The 27,918-nt window shown below is 26.1% G+C and overlaps 7 protein-coding genes across 7 annotated transcripts; 1 reads left to right on the top strand and 6 right to left on the bottom strand.

Annotated features, from left to right (window-relative positions):
* Positions 1 to 3,836: 3,836 nt before the first annotated feature.
* Positions 3,837 to 5,036, bottom strand: OCT59_012272 (uncharacterized protein; the record flags this gene model as incomplete). Its single annotated transcript, XM_066134346.1, has 2 exons — positions 3,837 to 4,243; positions 4,862 to 5,036. The coding sequence occupies 2 exons, from the start codon at positions 5,034 to 5,036 to the stop codon at positions 3,837 to 3,839; spliced, it is 582 nt and encodes a 193-aa protein (XP_065989618.1).
* A 2,652-nt stretch (positions 5,037 to 7,688) lies between these two features.
* Positions 7,689 to 8,386, top strand: OCT59_012271 (uncharacterized protein; the record flags this gene model as incomplete). The annotated part of the gene is made up of 3 exons (XM_025323977.1): positions 7,689 to 7,708; positions 7,790 to 7,997; positions 8,054 to 8,386. 3 exons carry the CDS (start codon positions 7,689 to 7,691, stop codon positions 8,384 to 8,386), a joined length of 561 nt encoding a protein of 186 aa, XP_025188539.1.
* Positions 8,387 to 11,671: 3,285 nt separating this feature from the next.
* On the bottom strand, positions 11,672 to 13,295 carry OCT59_012270 (uncharacterized protein; the record flags this gene model as incomplete). Its single annotated transcript, XM_066134345.1, has 5 exons — positions 11,672 to 11,691; positions 11,773 to 11,829; positions 11,905 to 12,264; positions 12,413 to 12,767; positions 12,849 to 13,295. The coding sequence occupies 5 exons, from the start codon at positions 13,293 to 13,295 to the stop codon at positions 11,672 to 11,674; spliced, it is 1,239 nt and encodes a 412-aa protein (XP_065989617.1).
* A 1,082-nt stretch (positions 13,296 to 14,377) lies between these two features.
* OCT59_012269 (uncharacterized protein) lies at positions 14,378 to 16,194 on the bottom strand (the record flags this gene model as incomplete). Its single annotated transcript, XM_066134343.1, has 5 exons — positions 14,378 to 14,584; positions 14,671 to 14,727; positions 14,801 to 15,665; positions 15,738 to 16,072; positions 16,182 to 16,194. The coding sequence occupies 5 exons, from the start codon at positions 16,192 to 16,194 to the stop codon at positions 14,565 to 14,567; spliced, it is 1,290 nt and encodes a 429-aa protein (XP_065989616.1). The 3' UTR covers positions 14,378 to 14,564.
* Positions 16,195 to 18,571: 2,377 nt separating this feature from the next.
* Positions 18,572 to 20,210, bottom strand: OCT59_012268 (uncharacterized protein; the record flags this gene model as incomplete). Its single annotated transcript, XM_025312881.2, has 4 exons — positions 18,572 to 18,591; positions 18,682 to 18,738; positions 18,813 to 19,662; positions 19,746 to 20,210. 4 exons carry the CDS (start codon positions 20,208 to 20,210, stop codon positions 18,572 to 18,574), a joined length of 1,392 nt encoding a protein of 463 aa, XP_025188536.1.
* A 2,096-nt stretch (positions 20,211 to 22,306) lies between these two features.
* On the bottom strand, positions 22,307 to 23,985 carry OCT59_012267 (uncharacterized protein; the record flags this gene model as incomplete). Its single annotated transcript, XM_066134342.1, has 4 exons — positions 23,460 to 23,985; positions 22,540 to 23,380; positions 22,413 to 22,469; positions 22,307 to 22,326 (listed from the first exon to the last, which is right to left on the bottom strand). Exons 1-4 carry the CDS (start codon positions 23,931 to 23,933, stop codon positions 22,307 to 22,309), a joined length of 1,392 nt encoding a protein of 463 aa, XP_065989615.1. The 5' UTR covers positions 23,934 to 23,985.
* A 140-nt stretch (positions 23,986 to 24,125) lies between these two features.
* On the bottom strand, positions 24,126 to 26,364 carry OCT59_012266 (uncharacterized protein; the record flags this gene model as incomplete). Its single annotated transcript, XM_025323976.2, has 2 exons — positions 24,126 to 26,001; positions 26,099 to 26,364. 2 exons carry the CDS (start codon positions 26,362 to 26,364, stop codon positions 24,759 to 24,761), a joined length of 1,509 nt encoding a protein of 502 aa, XP_025188534.1. The 3' UTR covers positions 24,126 to 24,758.
* Positions 26,365 to 27,918: the final 1,554 nt, after the last annotated feature.

The following is a 27,918-nucleotide window of genomic DNA, read 5'->3' as shown; positions in this document are numbered from 1 at the left end:
GATCATATTATTCTTCTTTGTGGCCCATTTATTCGAGAAAGCGCTTTTAAAATAAGGTGAACGAGCACGTAAAATAACTGAATGTGCTTGAAATTCTTTCACATTTTGATTTTTGCCAACTTGAATGATAACATTATAGTCATCGGAATTATTTAATATTAAAGAAAGATCTTTTGAAAGGTTGGAATGAAAAATCGAAGTCATTTTTTTACAAAAAAAAAAAAAAATTTTTTTTTTAAATTAACATGAAATGTCGAAGCTTTTTAATTTGTTCATGATTTGGGCGTTTATGTGTCAATCATTATTTAAGTTTTAGATATAGCCCAAATTCCATTATTGATGCAAGTGATTTTCAATGACGAAATAAAAATCATTCGATAGACCCGCCTTCGTCTAATCCCGGTTAAAATTTGTACCCTACAAATTATACATTCCTACAGATTGTACATGAAGTTTCTTATGATAATGTGTCAAAATTTTTTTTTTTATTATTTAAATAATTGTATTAGCGCTAAACCTTGTTAGTATACTTATTAATTATTTAATTATTAAGCCTAGAGATGATCAGATGTCATACTAACCAAAATAATCAGGTTGCAGTTTTAGCATATGCTTGGCAAATAAGTAATTTCCTACATCAATTTTTTTTAACGACCAACTAAGGCAATTATTACGTTAATATTATTCACAAAAAAATTTTTTCAAATTGACAAATAAAGTGGATGATGAATAATTAAAAACAATGTTTTATACAACTTTTTTTAAAGAATATTTCAAGACGAGGAACACTGGCTTCGTTTCTAGAATAAAGAAGGAAGGTATTTCGAAGTCGAAGTAAACCGTCTCATTAAAATATTTCCCTTTCTTTAGTGATTTCTTTAGTATGTTATAATTTATTAATTGAACTTTAATGGAACTTGTTTTAATAATTTCCATTATTGCTTTGTAATTTTGCGAGGAATATAATGTAAGTAGCCTGATTATTCTAGTCAGAGTGAGGCGTAGAACTATCTCTTTTGTACGGTCGTACATAAATTTGTGTATCCCTGAATTATTTTCTTCCTTCCGCCCATGTAACTTTCCTTTTTTAGATAATGATCTCATCCCGCTAAACACATGATTCTACCTTTGCTACAGTATAACTCTTCATCGAAGATATTTTTCTAAAAAAAAAAAGAAAAGAAAATTTTTAATATTACTGTGTATAACGATTTTTACATATTAGCGACGGACTTAACGTCTTCCGTTTTCCTAGTATGTTTAATCGTTCGTTTCAATATAAATGATTATTCATCTTTTTAACTTCAATTTTCTTTTAAAGTTTGGCAATCTTTCATATATGACTCTTTTGTAGGTGTGATCTTAATTAATGTATAACGTAAAAACTCAAGAAGGATTTTAGCAAATAGTATTTTTATTATTATTAGACCGAATAGGTAAAAATAATCCAAAATTTTGGGATATCTGGGAAATGATAAATATACGACTTGGAATACTTAATATTTGATCAAATATTAATTATTTTCTAATCCTCAAAGACGTTCTGGAGGCCGCCACAAAATCGTTCGATATAGTACAGCAGGTCATAACGAAAACATTCTGGTTCATCATTTGATAACAAATTAGAAATCATAAAATGAATATTTAAAGTAGAACTTTAGAGCAATTAATGATACAAGCCATCATATTAGCTTAAATTAAGAAATTTAGCGTAAATAAAAAAAATTACTTGTTTTTGTTATTGCACCTTTTGTTAATTAAATTATGGTTATTTGATTACGAAATGGAGATGTTCAATATCAATATTGGGCAAAAAAATAAAAAAAATAAAAATAAAAATAAAATAAAACTTACATGAGAACAAGTTTTAAAGTGTATTAATTCAAAGTCATGCATGCATCCTTATTTACAATCTATTTTTTTAGTCTTGATCTTATTGGAATACTTCATATAATTTAGCAACTATTGATCACGTGATAAAATAACTGCTCGCTCCATTTTATGTTGACGTTTAAATTAGCGAAAATACATTAACCATTCAATAAAATTTTTATTGTCCAATTAATATTAAAGTTATGCAGCTTACTAACGACTTTTTTCACGATATGAGGTAAGTATCTAGTATTTAAATTATTTCATTTTTTAATAACAAATTCTTTAAAAAATTTGGTCTTCACTTATTATTCAATATTTTTCATAGTATTTCCATCTCCATGCCAGAATATTTCAACTAGACAACAAATTAAAGTAGTTATAAACATAACTAAACTTTTAATAAGTGCTTTTTTATCATAACAATATTATTATAATGGGTACTGATAAAGAATATACTACTAACGTTATTGTCTTTGTAATTTTAGCAACTATTTCCTTCAACAACTCTAACAAAGTAACCAGTTATTATTAATAATAGACCCAACATAAGTTGCTATCTCATCATTTTCCAAAAAAAAACTCCACTCCCGACACAAATGAAACCAGTATCGCTATCAATAATATTTCAAGTATTTTTTCTACATAATAAAACATACTAAGTTTACTATATTATTAATACAAAGCACGTTTACATATACTATATCAATAAGTAGTGATGTTAGTAACACCATGACTGTAAGTGAGATCCTTTGAAACTGGAGTGACCAGATGGGTATATTTGAGAAATTCTTCAATTCTAGCAGGTTTACCATTAACAATATTCAATATTTTAATCAACTGTTCTGCATGATAGAATTTTACCATTTCACGCATTAATGGTTCAATTTACCCATCAGGATATTAATGGTGCTGGCTTTTACTGTATCAGGTCATTAATGGTTCATAAAAAAAAGGGTATATGTCACAAGAGCGCAGTAATATGCGGTGCAGTTTTTTCTATCGATAAAGATGTTAAGTAAAAATGTCAACAACATTTGGACACAGAGTTTAATAACAATTCATTTTCTGGTTCTGAACTTGAATTTATTACTAATTGCTGTAACTACATTAAAAATCTGTTCTAGAAATTTATAAATATACATTTCCATAATAATTATTATAATTAATGATTTTATTTTATTTTATTTTTTTTAAATGACCATTTTACTAATACTAAAAATAAATAATAATTGGGTAAGCTATAAATTATTTAAATTATAAACTATGAAACTTGTAGAGTAATAAAAAAGAAGAAAATAATAATAATATAAAAAATATTACTTTAAATAAATAAATTGTGCAAAATTATCATTATTTACTTAGGTAACGGAGAGATAAGGTAAGTAGTGTAATTTAATATCATTATAAAATCAAGTACTGAAATATAATTTTGAATTGTGTGTGAAATCATTTCAAAAACAATTAATTTACTAAATATATTATAATCAAAGTTTAATAAAGTTTTAAACAACAAATCCTAATTATATACGCAATGTATCTGATCACATATAATAAAGTCTCGTAGTTAACAGCAGACGAACATTGCGTAGTATGTAAAAATACTTCGCTCAATAAAAAAAGATGGATTTTATTTTACTCTCCTATTATTTTGTCAATAATTCCACATTTACAAAACTTTACAGAAACTTTTTATCAATTATTAACAATAATTTAGAAATTTATTTATACAGGGGTTTTAGGATAATATCTAAAAATTAAAGTCTTTTAAATAAAAATGATTAATAGTCGTATATTATATATTTTTAACGATATAATTACTTTATGATATACATTTTACACTATTTATAAATTTATATTACAAGGAAGGAGTGTCAAAAAAACGACAAAAATTATACACTCTCTACTCTCTGTGTCTTTAACTCTTTATATATTTCTATTAACCTAATATTTAATATATTTAATTACACGTCAAATGACTTTATAGCATGTTCGTAGAAATCCATGTCAACATAGTATCTTGCAAGCAGGTTCCTTAATTCATCTTGATTGCTGGGTTTATTCGTTTCAGTAGCATTATCAACCTCTCTTTCCAAAGTACTTATCTTCGATTTTCTATCATTTTTCATTTTTTCCAATTCCTTTAAAAGTTTTTCCCTATCTTGCTTTATGAATACAAATCGTGTTACAAATCCGAATGGATTTGCTCTTCTACCACCAAAGAGAAAGGCAAAAATTACCCAAATTGAAAGGTATCCACCTATGTTACTGAAAAGGTCTGCTAGTTTGAAGGATGGTGTTTCAACCTCTTTTATGACCCTTTTCGGTGCTATTATTCCAATCGATATTATCTGCTCATCAACTTTGATAACTTCAAAAGCATTTTTTATAATGGAAGTTAGGAAGCTTCGATACGTGTAACTTCCATCTAAAACTTGTCGACGGCCCTCTGTATATTGGAGAATCCCACCATCATTTAATATTTCAACTCCTACATCATTAAATACGTTTCCTTCAGGAATGAGGAGCGTCCAGTCCATCTTATCGTGGGTGTCACCAATGAAAATAACAATACTGGTAGAATTAATGCTCTGAAATTGTATGTGATAATATCCTCCAATAGAATCATTTGGCTTTGAAGTCAATCTACCATCAAAAAAATGACATCGTCCATTATTTCCTGTAATAATACTAAATCCATCGTTTAAATTATAGGATTTCTTACGTTGCATAAAAAGTTCAATATCATTAAATCCATTAAAACTATCATGATAATCTGCTGCAATAAATATAAGTTCACTATCTATGCTTGGGCAAAAAAGTATGGATGGTGAAATTGTGTTTGATTCAAATATTGCTGGTAGTACGTTGGGGGGATCATATATCATTTTATAGATACTGTAGAAGGTGAGTCCAAATAAGCCGGCAGTAAAGAGGAAGAAAACGATCGTTTTAAGTATTCTTGTGTGAATGCTTCGAGTACTTTTACCAGTCATATGATCAATAACTTGTTGGCGAAGATGAGGATATTGAATGATTCGAACAATAAATATGAGAATTATAAAGGCCACGAAAATCATGGCTATCGCTATACCGGCCAAGCCAATATAACCACCAAGAACCTTAAATAATCTAGAATCAGTAAAGTGATCAGAACCATCCATATTGTAGACTTTAAATTTACTGACGAACGAAAAATTTACTATTATTTCTTTTTGATATTTTTATTATTTCCTGTAGAATGATTTTTTTGGTTCTAGGTGCTTGATATATAAGTAATAAAATCAATTCAAGTTGTATTTGTATTTTCGATTATAATAAATTCCAAATAAAGCGATTACCCCTTAATCTTACATGCATTAATTGTATTATGTTCCAGAGTACAAACCGATTTAAAAATAGAAGAAACAATTTCGGATCTATTACTTATTTGATCTAACCTTAAAAAAAAATTTTCTTTTTTTGGTAAAAACTTTTGCAAATGATTTTATATTGTTTGTTATATTGGTGGCGGATCTTTTGTTGATTTATTTCCTTTTTAACTATCGTAAATTCCGATATTGACGCCATCATGCAATGTTGATCAAAACATTTTAAGCCACACAGTTGAAATTTATTTACAAGACAATAAAGTCATTAAGGAAACCATTATTAAAATCTATTATAAAATCTAATCTAATAACACAATAGTAATTATTTTAGTGTACACAAGATTATGATTTTTGTATAACACTGGAATACTGGATTCCCGAAGGTATTTCTTGTCTCACAAATCAGGCAATCATTGTCCCACTAACGAACTAAATGGAGTTAATTAATTAAATCCGCCTATACAGTATAATTAGATTCGGTTCGGTATTATTAATTACCAACGTTTTTGCAACGTTCAGTTTTTATTAAAAAAACGTGCAAAAACTTTTTTTTTTTTTTTTAACGAAATTATTAATAAAAAACGTTTTCGCAACTTTTTTTGTTAAAACAATTATAAAAAACGGTGTGAAACGTTTTTTTATTAAATTACTTAATGAAAAACGTTTTCGCAACGTTTTTTATTAAAATAATTAAAAAAGTCATTTATATCTTTTTTTATTCGGAGTTAAAATTTCAATACTGATAGAGATTTGAATTATAATAAAATTGCAATATTTTGTATCTATTTAACTTTGTAGAATAAATAAAATTAACAAATCAAATGTCAAATTATTCAGTTAGTAAATTAGAATTAGGTTGTTATTTATCTAATATAATGTAGTGAGTTTTTGGGATATATTCGATTATATATATTTTTATTTTTAGCTTATTCTATATAAAATGTATATAAATTTGATCTGATTAATAATTTTATTTTTATTTTTATTTTTATTTTTGGCATTAAAAATCTGATTTTTCGCCGAGTTCAAATTTGTTGACATTCAATAAGTTTGATATTACATCAAAAAGGTAAATAAATCTCGGGGGAAAGTCATTCTAAAGAATTCGGAAGTTCTTATGTAAGGAGTATTTGAATTGTACATTTGTATAATTTAAATTTAAATCCTAATAAAGTTATGCGTGTTACTAACAAAAAAAAAATAATAATCTTCGCGTTTTTGAACATCTATGGCGAATACTAATTTGCGAAGATGTATGAATAGAATATTTTGTATAGGAAATATAACATAATAAAAAAAATTAAAATTATAATTGGATTGTAATTGCATACAACTCTTTTTTAATTAAAAATTTTTTTTATTTTAATTTAACAAGCTAAATAATTAAAAGGTTTACATACGTATTGCTATTGTGTACATTGTATTATTAGTGTACCGTATTCAACACTTTTTTTAGCACTGTACTCCACTCAACACCTCTACCGGAACCCACAACTATTCGTCTTATATTATATCATGCTGTAATACTTTACTATATATTCCGTCCTAAACTTTTTTGATTCTTTCATATCTCCATTTTGTGTTTTACAAAGAAAAAAATCGTAATTAAAAATGAAACAACTGTTAAGAAACGGTTGGATTTTATTGTGATTTGTACAAGAAAGATGTTGATGGAATCATGCGTTAAACGTTAAGAAAAATCATTACGAATGCTATTTTAATAAATCGCGTTCAATAATTTGACTATATATTGCTAATAATCACAAAATAATGATAACGAGGGGAATTCTGTTCATCAACAAAAACAAACGACGTACGGTAACAACAACAATTATAGAGACTGTAAGTACAGACGAAGTAGTAGACACGGTAAACAAGTTCAGGGCGGACTTTGTTGGGATCACCCAAAAATCCTGACACCTATAATATCGACAGTCTATAATCACGACACCAAAATCCCGATAAATGCAAATCCCGATTGTATCAAATCCTGGCATTCACAGAATCCCGATGATCTAAAATCTGTACAGTCAAAATCCTGGCTGAGATTCGATCAGATGAATTTGAGATTAGTTAATTTTTTTAATGCAATTGTTTCTAATTTTAGAAGATAAGGAATAGTTTAGTAATCTTGTAATATACTGTACATAATCCTTTTAACTAAGATAAAATTTTTTCTTTTAATTTCATTAATAACATAGTAACGTTAGTTAATTTGCATTACAGTAATATTAATAAACAATTTACATTGGTATTAATAAAATTTACAATAAATCAAGCCATTACTGCGTCATTGCATTTTTAACATTATATTTAAAAAAAAAAACTTTGGGATTTTGATTGTTAAGATTTTTAACTGTCGAAATTTGAAGACTATCGGGATTTTATTTCAACGGGATTTGGGTTGTCGGGATCTTGGTGTCGGGATTGTAGACTGTCGATTTTATGGTTGTCGAGATTTTGTAGTAAACCCGACTTGTTGGATGAATGTCCACAACAAAGGGTGTCAACTTCAATAAAAGATTATACTTCGCCTGAAACGGTAGTAGACATAGTATTGATTTGAGAAAAGATGACCGACAAGGCCAACCAGATATCGACTCAATAAAGCAGAAAGAGGATGAGGAATGGATAGATAGAGCTAGAAAAGGATTTTCCGACTTAGTCAAGGACGTACGAGCTAAGAAGAAAGAAATCGACGAAAAGAAAGCAAAAGAAGCAGATGCTGCGGAGACAACAAAAAGTACAAACCCAGTGACTCCAATCGAGCTGCACGAATATGAAACGGTTAACGCTTCTTGCTCAAAAAGACTGCCGCCTGGGGAAAAATACCAAAATATAAAAGGACAGGAACTAACCCATTCGCAGTTGAATCTTCTTCTGATGAAGAAGACATAAAAGAAGGTAAAAAGCGTGTTATAGGAAAGCAAGGGGATAGGAGTAAAGCGGAAGAGGAAGAGAGTGACGAAGAAGGGTGGACAGTAAGTATTAACAAAAAAGGGGAGGTAAATTCGGAAGTCATAGAAGAGGTAGAGGAGGCACAGTTTCACTGTATTATTAGGGTAGTAGATAGTTGTGTAGTAGTTCAAGGGCGTCGTGTGGTAGGCCGAAGCGCTTGGTATGGAGAGATTGATGATGCTTGACGCCATCAATTTCAAAGTATTTCTATTATTTAATATGTAATTTGTTCTCTTTCACACTTTACTTAATAAAGAAATGCGTTTACGCATGTTGTAAAAAAAAAATAAAATAATCACAAAATAAATGTTTGGATAATGACGTAACGAATGTAATTTCTTAAATGATTCGTCCATTTTTGTAAATTAAGACTTATTTCCCCAGATGGTATTTATCGCTGATTTTTTTAGGTTATTACTAGGAAACGGGAACCGTTGTAAGTCCGGAGCGAAAAACCAAAATTTGCGATTCATTGGGTGACGATCACGTGGCGGACAGAGAAATTCACGTGATCGGTTTTTTTTTCATAGTGCGTAGAGACGCAGACATATATTGTCCTTCGCTTCGCTCCGGACAAAAAAGAAAAAGTTTTTGATTGATGAATCTTTATTCAATAGATAAATCATAAATCATTGGTTAAAACAACAAAATATAAAATAATTTAAGATTGATTTTTTATTATTATTTAATGAAAATAATTTGGAATTTGTGATACTTTGAGGCTAAGACTATAGTCGACAATGAGACAAATTTGGAAAAAAATAAAAAAAAAATTTCTGAAAGAAACACATTCTTATGATTTACCGCAGGCGCAGTAAATTATAAATCAGTGCAAAAATTTACTTTTTAAATAACATTATCGTAATTTCGACCTTGTTAGTAGGCCAGATTTCTTCATTCTGAACATTAAAAAGGAGGTTTCACAAATTTATTTCTATATGATGAATTAAATCCTTCTTTTTAATTCATTATTTATTTGTTGATTTAACGAAAAATTTTCTAAATGACATTTTTATACTAAATAATAAAATTAAATTAAATATTCAAATGAAATATTTGTCTTAGCACTGAAAGAACTAACAAATTAATAAAATATTACATAGTAAATCATACTAAAAAACAGTTCATCTGCTTCAGTTTAAAACATTAAAATTTGCAATATTCTTGTAATGAAAAGAAAACATACAGTATCAAGAAATAATCTAAATCTTTAAACTTCATTATTCGGGCAACAATTAACCATGAATAAGCCCAAAAATTGAGGGCTTGTTGAAATTCATGGTTTACTGAATAAATGTTTGGAAATTAATACAGTAATATAATAATCCGTTCTTTTAAAGAAACGTATTCTAAAATAGTGAGAAGACTAAATCGTTATTAAAACAGGGAAATCATTCTTTCTTATATGGTGTGGAAGAGAAAAACGATAAATTATCGTAATACTTATGATAAAAGTAATATTTTAAATTTTTAATACAACGAAAGTTATAATAAACTTGCAGAGAAACATTTGACAGCTTGTCCATATACAGTACATCAAAAGCTGGGGTCGAAGAGCAATGTGTACACTGTGCAATATATATTTATATTTTATATTAGCGCCTGGTTATCCACCGGTATCACTTACTGTTCATAATGTTAATTTAATTTATTTTATTTTGATTCAAACATAATTTGTTCTCTATTTCTTATCTATATTAAAATTCAAATTATATTACTAATAAATTTTAAAAATTAACATTAAAATACCGGAAATTGATTTTTAGCTGAATAAATTGATCCCCCTTGCAGAATTATTTGTGGCAATAAAACAGCATAAATTAATTACTAAATGGTACAGTGAAACTTTCAAGAATGTGGATTATATAGTAACCCTGCTTTGATTTTATTTCCTCATACAGACGTTCTCTATCGTTAGATTTAATTTTTCACGCAAAATTTGCTAAAAAGAACCCAGCTAACAACAGATAAGTATCATAAAGCATTTGAATGAATATGATAGATTTTACAGTAGTATGATGTTAAATATATCGCAAAAGTCGGATTTGGCAAAGTATATAGAGCGAGTAAGAAAATACAAAAAACAGTATATAAGGTGTGTTACCTTATATTGCACCCGAAGTTTTAAGAGGACGGAATACGCTAAATCTTCTGATACTTATTTATAGTGATGGCGGTCATAACCGTGACCGACCGTTTGACTTAACCAAAACGGTCAAATAGTCGGTCGGTCAAAGGTTCTTGACCGGTTATGACCGACCGATAACTGACCATAACCGTTGCCATCTTTAGTTAATACTAGTAAATGTTTAATTTAAATTCAAAGTATTCTACACATATATAATTATCGCAATGTTAATTAAGCAAAATAAAATGATGATGTAAATTGATTAGATTTGTTGTCTCGCATGAACCATTTCTTTATTTAACAAATTTTTGAAATTATTAGCTCGGAAGCTTAAAGTGTGTATTATATATCTCATCAATACTATATATAATAGCCAAAAAAAATAATAAAGTTTGTATGTCAAACTCGTTTGTTCTTGTAATGTATCTTAAAAAATTGAAATCAAAAATCAATATTAAATTAATTATTTAAATCTTATATTTTATAATTTATACCTTGCTTGCCTAGTATCTTGTTTCGTTAATTCGGTTAATGATATAGACTTATCAGAAATGAGGTTTTTCGGTATATTCAGGTCCAAGTTTTTTTAATCCAATTAATTCTAATCTTTTCTGATCGGCTTCATTAAACTCTTAATTTTTCAATATGACTTCGTATCTTTTGCTATATTTCATAGATTAAAAATAGTTAAATTTGTTAGAAAGTATTTTAGATCATATCATTTGAAATCCTTATAATTTGCTTAATGTAAAATTCAAATAAGAAATAAAGAAAGAAAATTTCTCGGTCTCGATCAACAAAACTTACAATTAACAAAAATTAATCAATCTCTCAATACAAAGTCAAAATAGCATTTATTCTTTTTATAGTATTTATTACAAGACGAATTACCGCTTTTACAAATATCTTAAATACAACTATGAACTATTTAATTAAATAATAAACATGATATATTCATAAAGTGATTGTGGTAAAAAAATTATTCTTAATTCTTTAATTTTATCGTAAATAAATAAAAAAAATTAACATAGTATACAGTCAACTCTCGATATAACGAACTCGCTTTATAACGAAATTTTTCCAACACGTGACATCTAACCTCATATCGATATGATTATTACCATTCAATATTAATACTTTTTTTTTCGTTCGGTTAAAAAGTATATTTAAAAAAATAATCAAATACGTCAAATATCCCTCGTTATAACGAATCAGCCAAAAGCCAATAATTAAATTCTTTGAATTCTTCACTATAATCTTGTAGCGAATTTGAGGTGAACCGGAGGGTTCGTTATATTGAGAGCTGACTGTATATAGTTACAAAATTTTTGATACGATTTATTTAGTTATCACTATCACCATCTATTATAAAAATTAAAATAAAGATTTAAAACAAAAATAAATATGTATTATAATTACAGTACATAGTTTAAATATATTTACCTTCTAATTTTGACGTGCTAGGAATCTCTAAGTCAATTAATTGAGAATCTTGACAATCTATTAAAATAAATAAAATTATTTGTCATTTTTAATTATTTTATATAATTTAAAAAATAATATAAAATACAATACCTTTATTATCTTCTTCATTAAGATATGTAGTAGCAATAAAAGATGAATTAATGGGCTTTGACAAAATTTTAAATGTAAATGCTCTACTAGTATAAATAGCATCAGGATCTTTTTCACATAAGGTTGAAATATTTGGTATTTCTTTATCAGCTTCCTCAAATGCATTTCTAACTTCTTTTCCTTTATATCCATATTTTTCATTATCATCATACCAATGCCAACAATTTAATATTTCATATAATTCATTGACTGTTGGTCTTTGATTTGGATTAGCATTCATACATCTATGAGCTAATTTCTTATAAATTTCAGGGGTTCCTTTTCCAAATTTTGGTCTGAGTCCATTACATATTTCCAATGCTAAGTTATTATCATGTTTTCTTTTATAAAAAGAAGGTTTTCCAGATGATACTTCAGCCATAACTACACCGAAACTATAAATATCTGAAGATAATGTATATGGTTCTCCATTTAAAACTTCTGGAGCAATATATATATGGTAACACACCAACTATTTTATTACTACTATCTGATAATTTCTGTTCATTTGATGGTCCAGATAATCCAAAATCTGAAATATAAAAACTATCATCATCACATGATAACATATTTCCACTATGAAAATCTTTATGAAAATAGCCTAATTCATGTAAATTTTTAAGATCCTTTGCCATAAGATATAAATAATCAATTTTCTCATTCCATAAAATATTTTTAAAATTACTTGAAAGAATATTTCTCAAATCTCCTCTACTTGCAAATTGCATAATCATCATAAATTCTTCAGTTTTTGGATCTTTGGTCATCCCATAAAATTTTAAAGAATCTAATTGTATGCAATTTAATTTCCAATGTGTTTTAAGCTATTAATTAAATTAAATCAAATAAATAAACTTAATATTTTTAAAAAAATTAAAAAATATAAAATATAAATGAAAATATACTTCATTTAAATGATCAGCTGACATATTCTGTGATCCATTCAGCCTTTTCAAGGCAACTTCCATGGATTTAGGTTCTCTTTTTATCCAATTTCCATCATCTTGTTTAATGTAATTTGCATCACCATCAATCCAAGTTGCAGAATACACTTTTGCAAATCCACCTTCACCTATTTGTTTCATATCTTCAAATCTATCAAATGGAACCCATTCAAGAAATGATGGATAACACCCGTTATAAATCGAATCCTTGATAAAATTATCAATATCATCATTTCCACTGATCCAACCTTCAATTATGCAACGAGGAACACATTCTTTACACCAAAATTTTTTTTTCTTTGGATTGTAACAATTTTCATGATTAATTTTTGCCGAAGTAGAACTTTTATCAAAGATATTTAGTTCATTAAAATCAGATACTACTTGGGTTTCATTATTTAAACTCATTTTTATATTTTATATTTTATATTATTTCAAACTTGTGAAAAAAGAATTTTACGTTTGTATATGTATAATATATATATGTAGTTTGTATATCTGATATGTATAATGGCGTTAATTTATAATGTAACTAACTGAATTTGGATAATTATTGAACCAACAAAAATTTATGGGAACTGTCGTACTGTATAACGTACCTTTGATCAGCAAATTTTGTGAAACTTTAATAATTGATATACTACGATCAAAGTTGTAGAATGATAGAATACTTACCGTCAAATTAGCTATGATATACTAGGTAAATGGGTCCGCCCGCTGATGTAAATAAAATCATATGATACAAATAAAAAACAAGTATTACAAAAAAATAATAATTCAAAAAGTTATGACGTAAGAAGGAAGGAAAGAGGGAAATTGCACGGTTACAGATCAAAGTCGTCTAGTACTGTGTATAACAGTAAAAAGTCCTTCGCTACGCTTTGGGTAATAATATTATAATAAAAATCGCTCTGTTAATTCACCTTAATTTACTTAATTCAGTCTAATTCCGTTTATTTTCAATATTTTCTTACTTACAATTCAAAGGAAACGTTTTTACATATTTTATTTTTTGTATCATTAATTAAAACTTTTTATTATTATTATTTTTTTCAGTTAATACTCAATATTTATTCATAATCTAATATCTTTTAGGATAAAAGTATTCGGAGCATGCATCCCCGTTCTGTGATCGCAGTTTTTTCATCACGAAAGTAACAAATAGACATCTGACCGCTAAAAAAAAAAATAAGTCGCTGAGATAAATATACTCTGCACGGTAGTTATTAACAATAAATTTTCGCACTTCAATATGTATTCTATATTTCATAGATTAAAAATACTAGTTTCTTAAAATTCGTTAGAGCGGATTTTAATCAAAAATTTAGTCAAAAAAAAAAAAAATCAAATCAAATCATATTATATAATTTGCTTAACCAAATCACCATAACTTACAATTAGCAAAAATTAGTCAATCGCTCAATGCAAGGTCAATATCATTTTTTTATTTTATTTTTTAATTTCAATCAAATTATAGTAAAAATCCAGATAAGTTTTTAACATTCTTTTGTAGTGTTTATTACAAGACGAATTACCCCTTTTACAAATATCTTCAATACAATATAACTAGTATTTAATTAAATAATAAACTTGATATATTCATAAAGGTGATTATTTCTTTAATTTTATCGTAAATAAATAAAAAAATTAACATCTATATAGTTACGAAATTTTTATTTAGTTATCGCTATCACCATCTATTATAAAAATTAAAATAAAGCGTTAATTATTTTACATCAAAAAAATAAATATTATAAATACAGTACATAGTAAATATATTTACCCTCTAATTTTGACGTACTAGGAACTTCTAAGTCAATTAATTGAGAATCTTGACAATCTATTAAAATAAATAAAATTATTTGTCATTTAATTATTTTATATAATTCAAAAAATAATATAAAACACAGTACCTTTATTATCAAGATATGTAGTAGCAATAAAAGATGAATTAATGGGCTTTGACAAATTTTTAAATGTAAATGCTCTACTAGTGTAAATAGCATCAGGATCTTTTTCATGCAAGGCTGAAATATTTGGTATCTCTTCATCAGCTTTATCAAATACAGCTTTAACTTCCTTTCTTTTATAACCATATTTTTCATTTTCATTACCATAATCATAGTAACCATTCGCATAATTATTCCAACAAACTAATATTTCACCTAATTCATTGGCTGTTGGTCTTTGATTTGGATCAGCATTCATACATCTATGAGCTAATTTCTTATAAATTTCAGGGGTTCCTTTTCCAAATTTTGGTCTGAGTCCATTACATATTTCCAATGCTAAGTTATTATCATGTTTTCTTTTATAGAAAGGAGGTTTTCCAGATGATACTTCAGCCATAACTATACCGAAACTATAAATATCTGAAGATAATGTATATGGTTCTCCATTTAAAACTTCTGGAGCAATATATGGTACCACACCAACTATTTTATTATCTGATTTCTGTTCATTTGTTGGTCGCGATAATCCAAAATCTGAAATATAAATACTAGTATTACTATTTGATAATATATTTCCACTATGAAAGTCTTTATGAAAATATCCTAATTCATGTAAATCTTTAAGTTCCCATGCTGCGCCATATAAATAACGAACTTTCTCACCCCATAAAATATTTTTAAAATTACTTGAAAGAATATTTCTAAAATTTCCTTTACTTGCACATTGCAAAATTATCATAAATTCTTCAGTTTCTGGATCTTTGGTCATCCCATAAAATCTTAAAGAATCTAATTGTTTGTTATTTAATTTCCAATGCGTTTTAAGCTATTAATTAAATTAAATCAAATTAATATTTTCAAAAAAATTAAAAAATATAAAATATAAATGAAAATATACCTCATTTAAATAATCAGCTGACATATTTTGTGATCCATTTAGCTTTTTCAAAGCAACTTGTATGGATTCAGGTTCTCTTTTTATCCAATTTCCATCACCTTGTTTAATGTATTTTGCATCACCATCAATCCAAGTTGCAGAATACACTTTTGCAAATCCACCTTCACCTATTTGTTTCATATCTTTAAATCTATCAAATGGAACCCATTCAAGAAATGATGGACAACCAGGATAACGATGTCTAATTGCATTATAAATCGAATCCTTGATAAGATTATCAATATCATCATTTCCACTGCTGGTCCACCCTTCAATTATGCAACGAGGAACACATTCTTTACACCAAATTTTATTATTAGCTGGGTCGTAACAATTATCATGATTAATATTTGCAGAAATAGAGTTTTTATCAGAGATATTTAATTCATTAAAATCAGATACTACTTTTAGAACTCATTTTTGTATTTTATATTTTATATTATTTCAAATTTGTGAAAAAGAATTTTACGTTTGTATATGTATAATGGCTCTGGCGGATCTATAATCCCGCACCCGTGGTGTAACCGAGGTGATGTTTATTGTCACATGTCACGTGACCGTGAGGAACGCGTTGTTTATATTTATCTCAGCGACTTAGAAATTTTTTTGCAGTCTGATCTCTATTTGTCACACCTTATTGTCACACATTGGACGGGTTTCTGTTACTAAAAATTGTAAAGTCCGGTTACACCACGGGTGCGGGATTACTGCTCCTAATGATGGCGTTAATTTACTATGTAACTAACTGAATTTGGAATAATTATTGAACCAACAAAATTTATAACTGTCGTACTGTATAACGTACCTTTGATCAGCAAATTTTGTGAAACTTTAATAATTGCAAATTTTTATAACGAAATTTCTTAACAATTCATAATATTCTACGATCAAAAATTGTAGAATAATAGAATACTTATTACTTACCGATACAAACATTTATCATCTATAAAAAATAATTTGGCTAAACGAAACAAAATCTTAATAAATTATTTCAGTCTATTACTTTTCAATAATAAATATTAGGATTAATTAAAATTGTAGTTTTAAGTGAATTTTGATATTTAGTTTCTTTAATATTAAAATTTTACAGTTGATGTTAAATTAATCTATTTCTATATAATATTAAATAAACAAATACTTAAAAATTTAGGTATTATTTTCCTTTTATAACGTTCTATATCTAACTAACTAAGCGTAAATTAGTGTACTTTATGTGTAATAAGTGGAGCCTTATATGTAAGTTACAACGTTTAGCAACACGAACAAACATCAAACAAATTGGCTTAAAGTATATTCTTCGGTTTATAATAATTTTGCGAATCTTTATAAAGTAATTCGCTATAAAAAAGCTTAAATAGCTTCATCAAAATGTTTGTGCCATAACATTAGAGCAGTATTAGAGCGTAAATCAAATTTCCTATTATTGATCTTGAATTTTTTTAAAAAATAAATATATATACATATTACTCGAAATTAAAAACGTAAAAGATAAACAGCATTACAAAATTATGAAATTTCCAGACTTCACTCAAATTAGCTATATACTAGGTAAATGGGTCCGCCCGCTGATGTAAATACAGTAATTATAAATCATATGCTACAAATAAAAAACAAGTATTACAAAAAAAATAATAATTCAAAAAGTTATGACGGAAAATTACATGGGTCACAGATCAAAATCATCTAGTACTGTACATAACAATAAAATGTCCTTCGCTACACGCGCACGTTTCGTGAAATAATATCAATAAAAATCGTTTTGTTCAGTAATTCAGTCTAATTCCGTTTATTTTCAATATTTTCTTACTTACAATTCAAAGGAAACGTTTTTACATATTCTATTTTTTGCATCTTTATTAAAATTTTATTATTATTATTCATGATCTAATATCTTTTAGGATAAAAATATTCGGAACATGCTATGAGCGCAGTTTTTTCATCACGAGTAGTGTTAGAATTCGTCATCCGTTTAATCCGGTCCGTAAATAAATGGATGATCCGGATGACCATCCGAATGAATTTCAATATAAAATCCGGATGTAAATAACGGATGATCCGGATAATCATCCGAATGGATCCGTTACTATAAAACAGTACTAATCATATTTATAATACAGAAATAGCAGATGTGAATCATTCGTATCTTCATCCGGATCCAATCCGGATGATTTCGAATCGGGTAAATCCGCGGATTGGCGGATTGACGGATCAACGAATCGCAACACTAATCACGAGAGTGGCAAATAGGCGCGCCTGGCCGCTAAAAAAAAAAAAATTAGTCGCTGAGATAAATATACTCCGCGCGGTAGTTATTATCAATAAATTTTCGCACTTCAATATGTTTTCTAAATTTCATAGTTTTCTTAAAATTTGTTAGAGCGTATTTTAAATCAAAAATTTAGACAAAAAAAAAATAATATCATATCACTTGACATTATATAATTTGTTTATGTAAAATTCAAATAAGAAAGAAAATCTTGATCACCATAACTTACAATTAGCAAAAATTAGTCAATCGCTCAATGCAAGGTCAATATCATTTTTTATTTTTATTTTTTAAATTTCAACCAAATTATAATAAAAATCCGAATAATTTTTTAATATTCTTTTGTAGTATTTATTACAAGACGAATTACCCTTTTACAAATATCTTCAATACAATATAACTAGTATTTAATTAAATAATAAACTTGATATATTCATAAGGTGATTCTAGTAAAAAAGCTATTCTTATTTATTTAATTTTATCGTAAATAAATAAAAAATTAACATATATATAGTTACAAAATTTTTATTTAGTTAACACTATAACCACCTATTATAAAAAATTAAAATAAAGCGTTAGTTATTTTACATCAAAAAAATAAATATTATAAATACTACAGTACATAGTAAATATATTTACCCTCTAATTTCGATGTGCTAGGAACTTCTAAGTCAATTAATTGAGAATCTTGACAATCTATTAAAATAAATAGAATTCTTTGTCATTTTAATTATTTTCTACAATTTAAAAAATAATATAAAATACAATACCTTTATTATATTCTTCATTAAGATATTTAGTGACAATGAAAGATGAATTAATGGGTTTTGATAAATCTTTAAATGTAAATGCTCTACTAGTATAAATAGCATCAGGATCTTTTTCACATAAGGTTGAAATATTTGGTATTTCTTTATCAGCTTCCTCAAATGCATTTCTAACTTCTTTTCCTTTATATCCATATTTTTCATTATCATCATACCAATGCCAACAATTTAATATTTCATATAATTCATTGACTGTTGGTCTTTGATTAGGATTAGCATTCATACATCTATGTGCTAATTTCTTATAAATTTCAGGGGTTCCTTTTCCAAATTTTGGTCTGAGTCCATTACATATTTTTAATGCTAAGCTATTATCATGATTTCTTTTATAAAAAGGAGGTTTTCCAGATGATACTTCAGCCATAACTACACCGAAACTATAAATATCTGAAGATAATGTATATGGTTCTCCATTTAAAACTTCTGGAGCAATATATGGCAAAACACCAACTATTTTATTATCTGACGATTTCTGTTCATTTGATGGTCTAGATAATCCAAAATCTGAAATATAAAAACCATCATTACTTGATAACATATTTCCACTATGAAAATCTTTATGAAAATATCCTAATTCATGTAAATTTTTAAGATCCGTTGCTGCACAATATAAATACTCAATTTTCTCACTCCATAAAATATTTTCAAAATCACTTGAAAGAATATTTCTCAAATTTCCTCTACTTGAAAATTGCATAATCATTATAAATTCTTCAGTTTCTGGATCTTTGGTCATCCCATAAAATTTTAAAGAATCTGTTTGTATGTAATTTAATTTCCAATGTGCTTTAAGCTATTAATTAAATTAAATAAAATAAAATAAACTTAATACTTTTATAAAAATTTAAAAAATAAAAAATATGAATGAAAATAAACCTCATTTAAATAATCAGCTGACATATTCTGTGATCCATTCAGCCTTTTCAAGGCAACTTCCATAGATTTAGGTTCTCTTTTTATCCAATTTCCATCATCTTGTTTAATGTATTTTGCATCACCATCAATCCAAGTTGCAGAATACACTTTTGCGAATCCACCTTCACCTATTTGTTTCATATCTTTAAATCTATCAAATGGAACCCATTCAAGAAATAATGGATAATTTGGATAATAAAAATACTTTTTTCTTGCGTTATAAATCGAATCCTTGATAAGATTATCAATATCATCATTTCCACTGCTAGTCCACCCTTCAATTATGCAACGAGGAACACATTCTTTACACCAAAATTTACCATTATCTGGGTCATAACAATTATCATGACTAATTTTTACGGAACTAGAATCTTCATCGGAAATATTAAATTCAGATACTACTTGAGTTTCATTATTAAAACTCATTTTTATATTTTGTATGTAGAAGAAAGATTATTTTCAAATTTGTGAAAAAGAATTTTACGTTTGTATATATATGTATATTGGCGTTAAATTATAATGTAACTAACTGAATTTGGATAGTTATTTTTCAAACTTAACCAACAAATCTACGTATTAAAATGTACAACGTGCCTTTGATCAGCAAATTTTGTGAGACTTTGGAATAAAAATTTTATTATGAAATTTTTATAACGAAATTTCTTAACAATTCATACTAATATTCTATGATAAAATTTGTAGAATAGTAGAATACTTACCCATATATACATTTCCATATATAAAAAATAATTTAGTAGCTGAACGAAACAAAATCTTAATAAATAGTATTAAGTAAAATTGTAGTTTCAACTGAATTTGATATTTACTAGTTTCTTTAATATTAAAATTTTGCAGTTGATGTTAAATTAATCTATTTCTATATAATATTAAATAAATAAATACTTAAAAATTTAGGTAATATTTTCTTCATAATGTTCTATATCTAACTATTTAAGCGTAAAATTAGTGTACTTTGTGTATAATAAGTGGAGCCTTATATGTAAAGTTACAACGTTTAGCATTAGCAAAAACACGAACAAACATCAAACAAATTGGCTTAAAGTATATTCTTCGGTTTATAATAATTTTGCGAATCTTTATAAAGTAATTATTCGCTATAAAAAAGCTTAAATAGCTTCATCAAAATGTTTGTGCCATGATAACATTAGAGCAGTATTAGAGCGTAAATCAAATTTCCTGAATTTTTTTTTAAATAAATATATATATTACTCGAAATTAAAATCGTAAAAGATAAACAGCATTACAAAATTATGAAATTTTCAGACTTCACTCAAATTAGTTATATACTAGGTAAATGGGTCCACCCGCTCATGTAAATACAGTAATTATAAATCATATGCTACAAATAAAAAACAAGTATTACAAAAAATAATACTAATTCAAAAGTTATGACGGGAAAATTACATGGGTCACAGATCAAAATCATCTAGTACTGTACATAACAACAAAATGTCCTTCGCTAAGCGCGCGTTTCGTGAAATAATATCAATAAAAATCGTTTTGCTAATTCACCTTACTTACCTAGTAGAAGTTCAGTAATTCAGTCTAATTCCGTTTATTTTCAATATTTTCTTACTTAGTACAATTCAAAGGAAACGTTTTTACATATTCTATTTTTTGCATCTTTAATTAAAACTTTATTATTATTATTATTATTACTCAATATTTATTCATAATCTAATATCTTTTAGGATAAAAGTATTCGTAGCATGCTATGAGCGCAGTTTTTTCATTACGAAAGTGGCAAATAGGCATCTGACTAGTGCTTCGATCCGGATGGGATTTTAACGGATCAATCCGCGGTTTACTACGGTTTGGCAACAGTTTATTTGAGTTGGAGCTATAAGTTTGGCCAATAATTTTTTTAAATCTGACAAAAATTATAGTTTGACAAAAATAATAGAAAAATGTTGTGATGCTAATCAACGGATCAATCCAGATCGAAGCACTACATCTGACCGCTCAAAAAAAAAAAAAAAATAAGTCGCTGAGATAAATATACTCTGCGCGGTAGTTACTATCAATAAATTATCGCACTTCAATATGTTTTCTAAATTTCATAGATTAAAAACAGTTTTCTTAAAATTTGTTAGAGCGTACTATTTTAAATCAAAAATTTAGACAAAAAAAAAATAATTCAAATCATATCACTTGACATTATATAATAAAATTCAAATAAGTAAGAAAATCTTGATCACCATAACTTACAATTAGCAAAATTAGTCAAAAGGTCAATAGCATTTTTTATTTTTATTTTTTAATTTCAATCAAATTATAGTAGAAATCCGGATAAGTTTTTAATATTCTTTTGTAGTGTTTATTACAAGACAAATTACCCCTTTTACAAATATCTTCAATACAATATAACTAGTATTTAATTAAATAATAAACTTGATATATTCATAAGGTGATTCTAGTAAAAAAACTATTCTTATTTCTTTAATTTTATCGTAAATAAATAAAAAAAATTAACATATATATAGTTACAAAATTTTTAGTATTTAGTTATCGCTATCACCATCTATTATAACAATTAAAATAAAGCGTTAATTAATTTACATCAAAAAAATAAATATTATAAATACAGTACATAGTAAATATATTTACCCTCTAATTTTGACGTACTAGGAACTTCTAAGTCAATTAATTGAGAATCTTGACAATCTATTAAAATAAATAAAATTATTTGTTTTAATTATTTTATATAATTCAAAAATAATATAAAACACAGTACCTTTATTATCAAGATATGTAGTAGCAATAAAAGATGAATTAATGGGCTTTGACAAATTTTTAAATGTAAATGCTCTACTGGTATAAATAGCATCAGGATCTTTTTCACATAAAGTTGAAATATTTTGTATTTCCTTATCAGCTTTTCCAAATACAGCCTTAACTTCTTCTACTTTATACCCATATTTTTCATTATCCTCATAATAATACCAACAACATAATATTTCACTTAATTCATTGGCTGTTGGTCTTTGATTTGGATCAGCATTCATACATCTATGAGCTAATTTCTTATAAATTTCGGGAGTTCCTTTTCCAAATTTTGGTCTGAGTCCATTACATATTTCCAATGCTAAGTTATTATCATGTTTTCTTTTATAAAAAGGAGGTTTTCCAGATGATACTTCAGCCATAATTACACCGAAACTATAAATATCTGAAGATAACGTATATGGTTCTCCATTTAAAACTTCTGGAGCAATATATGGTAACACACCAACTATTTTATTATCTGATTTCTGTTCATTTGATGACCTAGATAATCCAAAATCTGAAATAAAAAAAGAAATATCACTATCTGATAACATATTTCCACTATGAAAATCTTTATGAAAATATCCTAATGAATGTAAATTTTTAAGTTCCTCTGCTGCACCAGTTAAATACATAACTTTCTCATCCCATAAAATATTTTTAAAATTACTTGAAAGAATATTTTTCAAATTTCCTCTACTTGCAAATTGCATAATCATTATAAATTCTTCAGTTTTTGGATCTTTGGTCATCCCATAAAATTTTAAAGAATCTAATTGTGCGCAATTTAATTTCCAATGCGTTTTAAGCTATTAATTAGATTAAATCAAATAAATAAACAATATTTTTAAAAAAATTAAAAAAGATAAAATATAAATGAAAATATACCTCATTTAAATAATCAGCTGACATATTTTGTGATCCATTAAGCCTTTTCAAGGCAACTTTCATGGATTTAGGTTCTTCTTTTATCCAATTTCCATCATCTTGTTTAATGTATTTTGCATCACCATCAATCCAAGTTGCAGAATACACTTTTGCAAATCCACCTTCACCTATTTGTTTCATATCTTCAAATCTATCAAATGGAACCCATTTAAGAAATGATGGGGAATATTTACCATTACCAATATATTCCCCACGACATGTATCATAAATCGAATCCTTGATAAGATTATCAATATCATCATTTCCACTGGTCCAACCTTCAATTATACAACGAGGAACACATTCTTTACACCAAAATTTATCATTATATGGGTCGTAACAATTCTTATGATTAGTTTTTACCGAAATAGAATTTTCAGAGACATTTAATTCATTAAAATCAGATACTACTTGGGTTTCATTATTAGAACTCATTTTTATATTTTATATTTTATATTATTTCAAATTTGTGAAAAAAAAGAATTCTACGTTTGTATCTATGTATAATGGTTAAATATATATATATGTATGTATAATGGCGTTAATTTATAATGTAACTAACTGAATTTGGATAATTATTGAACCAACAAAATTTATGGGAACTGTCGTACTGTATAACGTACCTTTGTTCAGCAAATTTTATGAAATTGCAAATTTTTATAACGAAATTTCTTAACAATTCATAATATTCTACGATAAAATTATAGAATGATAGAATACTTTACCGATACAAACATTTATCATCTTTAAAAATTAATTTGCTAAAAGAAACAAAATTATAATAAATAAACTCACATATTTAAATTTATTACAATATAAAAATTTATTACGATATAAACTTTTAAAAACAGAATTAAATAAAATTTTTTAAGTTTTTTCTCAATTTTTTTTTTTCAAAAAAAAAAAACAAATCAATTGGATTTTGATATTCAGTTTCTTAAATATTTTAAATATTAGAATATTTAAAAATTCGAATAATTAACCTATTCATAAACGGATCTTTATTAATATAAATTTTCAAATTTTTCAAAGAAAATTAAATATTAAATATTATGATTTATGGATTAAAAGGATAAAATGGATCTTAATAGTAATTATTGATTTTAAATCTCGCAAAGTAAGTTTATAAAATGTATTATATATAATTCATGAGAGAAATAAAAAAATGAGAGTAACAATCATTAACAAAGAATCCATCAACAAATTGATATACGGTAACTTTATTATTATATAAACCTTTGTAAAATTATACTACGGTACTTAAAATTTAATAAATTTTTGTAAGTTTAACTTTCTCCAAAATTTACGATATTTAATTACAACAAAAGTTTCAATTTCTTCAATATTATAAATTGTATTAGTATTTAAATTATTTTCATAATCACCAGACTTATTATTTGCATATAATTCATTATCCTTCATATATAATGAATTTTGACCAAAACAAAAAGCAACATTCGTACAATTTGTTATTATTGCATTTTTATGAATCAATATATGACTTGATTTCATATTTTTAATATCTTTACTATTTTCAAATGAGAAAATAAAATTATCTAAAGAATTATAAAATCGAACCCCATTAATATTAAGAAGATAATCATTCCTACTCCCTAATGAATTAAACCCAATAGAACTATAACCACCAAAAATCTTATCTGTATTTTTAACTTTAATTAAAACCAAACTTGCTACTCGACCTTTACAATTTCTTTTAAATGATTCATTATTAATACCATCATGACTACCACGATAAATAAGTTTAAATTTATATAATGAATCATTTTCAGTTCTAATAATAGAGGGATTTTTTTTATCAATCCAATTAGAAATTATATTTGCAAGTTTTGGATCAATAATTTTTGAATCAATTTTTTCTAAAAATTTAATTCTAACAGATGATGATAAATTTTTTGGTAAAGTATCTTTATAATAAAATTCTTCAATTTCATTATAAATATGAATAGGAATAATAGTTTTATAAGGACGAACTTTATCAAAAAAATCAGTACGAGAAATTTCCATAAATCTAATAAGTGGGAAAAATTGATCCAAAGTTTTCGTTAATGCTTTATAATTTTCATCGTTCCATTCAGATTTATCAGTATTCTCACTTCCAAGACCAGGAGTTTGTTCAATACCCCATTTAATTAAACGATCCCAAAGATTAATTTCATCAATTTGTAATTCATCTCTTTGAAGTAAGATATGAAGAGTATCCTTATCTAATGAAAGAAAGGATTCTGAATTGATGAATGATTCTGAATCTTTAAAGATAAATTCAAGACAATTATCTTGTAATTTATTAGATTGCCCAATTTTGAAAGCGAAACTAAGAACAAGACCGATATTTTTTTGAATCCAGTTTGATCGTTTTTCTACTAAATAATCTTGAACATAATTAAATAATTCTTCAATAAGTAATTCATCAGATGCAATTAATAATTCAAAAATATCCTCTCCCGATTTTTCCGTTAAATTAAGTTCACCAGTGTAAATATATCTTATTTATATAAAAAAAAATAACATATAATATAAAATTAAATTATTTGAATAGTATAATATAATTAGGTATATAATAATAAGTAAATTATGCTTACTTTAAAATCATATCAAAAACAGTTGGAGTTATATTTGGTTTACAAAACTTAATAATATTATCCTTCTTTGTAGTCCATTTAGCTTTGAAAGCACTTTTAAAATAATGAGAACGAGCGCGTAAAATAACCGAATGTGCTTTAAATTCCTTCATATTTTCGTTTTCACCAACTTGAATAGTAACATCAAAATCATCATCAAAATCATCGGCATTATTTAATACTAAGGAAAGGTCTTTTGAAAGACCAGAATGAGAAATTAAAGCCATTTTTTTTTAAAAAAAAATCGACCGTTTGTTAATGATATATATATAATCATATGTGACAGATTATGATTTATGACGTAGTATAATTGTTACGATTGTAATAAATCAATATTAAATATCAGTATAAACGGAAAAAATATTTTTGGACATTTTCAATTCGATCATTATCTATAATTTCTATACCTATTACCAATAATATATCTCAACTTTCATATATAATGAATCAGTTTAGAATGATTTAATACACGACTTATTTTCATATTTTGAATAAAGTTTATTTGATGAATAATAATAAAACTTTATCTGAAAATAAAGGTTTAATTACAAACTTGCTATTTTTAAATGAGTAATCATCAATTTCGTTATCATATTTATTTATGGTAAAAGTTTAAAATGGCAATATGAATCATTAATAGTACGAGTTGGTTCAATACCCATTTAAGCATCATATATATATTTTGCTTTACTTTTTCCAAAACACCTGTTGTATCTAATAAATTTTTAATTGAAATACTTTTCTTTGTAATATTACTTATAACTTAGTAATCATCAAAATCAATAGGTCGTGTTTATGGTTTTAAAACGAAAATAGTGTAGTTGCAAATTTATTAAGAAATCAATAAATATTCGTAGTAGTCCGTCAGATGTAGCGAATATCATTTACATAACTGTTAAATTAAGTATACCTGTATAAATATAAATTTAGATCCAACTTATTGCAATTTAAAAACCCTAGATACATATAAAACATAATATATTATTCTAGACTCTGGAAGAAAAAATTTTCTTCGGAGTTAAAATTTCCAATATTGATATTGACGTAAATAAATTCTATGTTACAAGTTTGCCTATATAAAGCAATGTATCTATTCCTTAAATCTTTAAGATTTCTTTTAACGTATGTATCGGATGTTCTAAGATTAAAAAATTGATCAATACGAATCCGTTTCCCGAAATTATCTTCTGTTCTTGGGAAACCTATTTCTCCTAACAGCTAGATTATTTAATTTTCCATACATAGTTGTAAATGGTATTATTATACAGGATGAAACTTTATTAATACCAATTTTGATTTTGAATTATAAGTAAAATGGAACAAAATTAGAATCAGAATTAGAATATATTTTATAGTGATGTTTATGTAACACTATCGTTTGTCAAATGAACTGTTTTTTTCAAAAAAAAAAAATCAGAAATTTGAATATTTAAATTTTATTATAAAAAGTAGAATTTTGTCATTTGTCAAATATGTTCTATTCTTTTTAAAAAAAATCCGATGTGTTTATATAATTTCAAAAAAGATTGATTGTATATTTTTTTATCGTTATGGATTTCAGTTACTGTATTTCATAAAATTTTTTATCATTTGTATTTTTTGCCTAATAGGTAAAATTTGACACTATAATTATTTAAGTCAGTAAATTGTTATTAAAAACATGTTACTTTAAATAATTAATTATTATAAATTTATTTATAATCGATATTATTACCATAAATTAAAACATGATCAATATAGTAATATAGCTATTTCTACTATTTGTAATATACTATTGATTT

The sequence above is a fragment of the Rhizophagus irregularis genome, chromosome 2, assembly GCF_026210795.1.
Source record: "Rhizophagus irregularis chromosome 2, complete sequence".
NCBI classification, from domain to species: domain Eukaryota; kingdom Fungi; phylum Glomeromycota; class Glomeromycetes; order Glomerales; family Glomeraceae; genus Rhizophagus; species Rhizophagus irregularis.
This window is presented reverse-complemented; position numbering and strand designations above follow the sequence as displayed.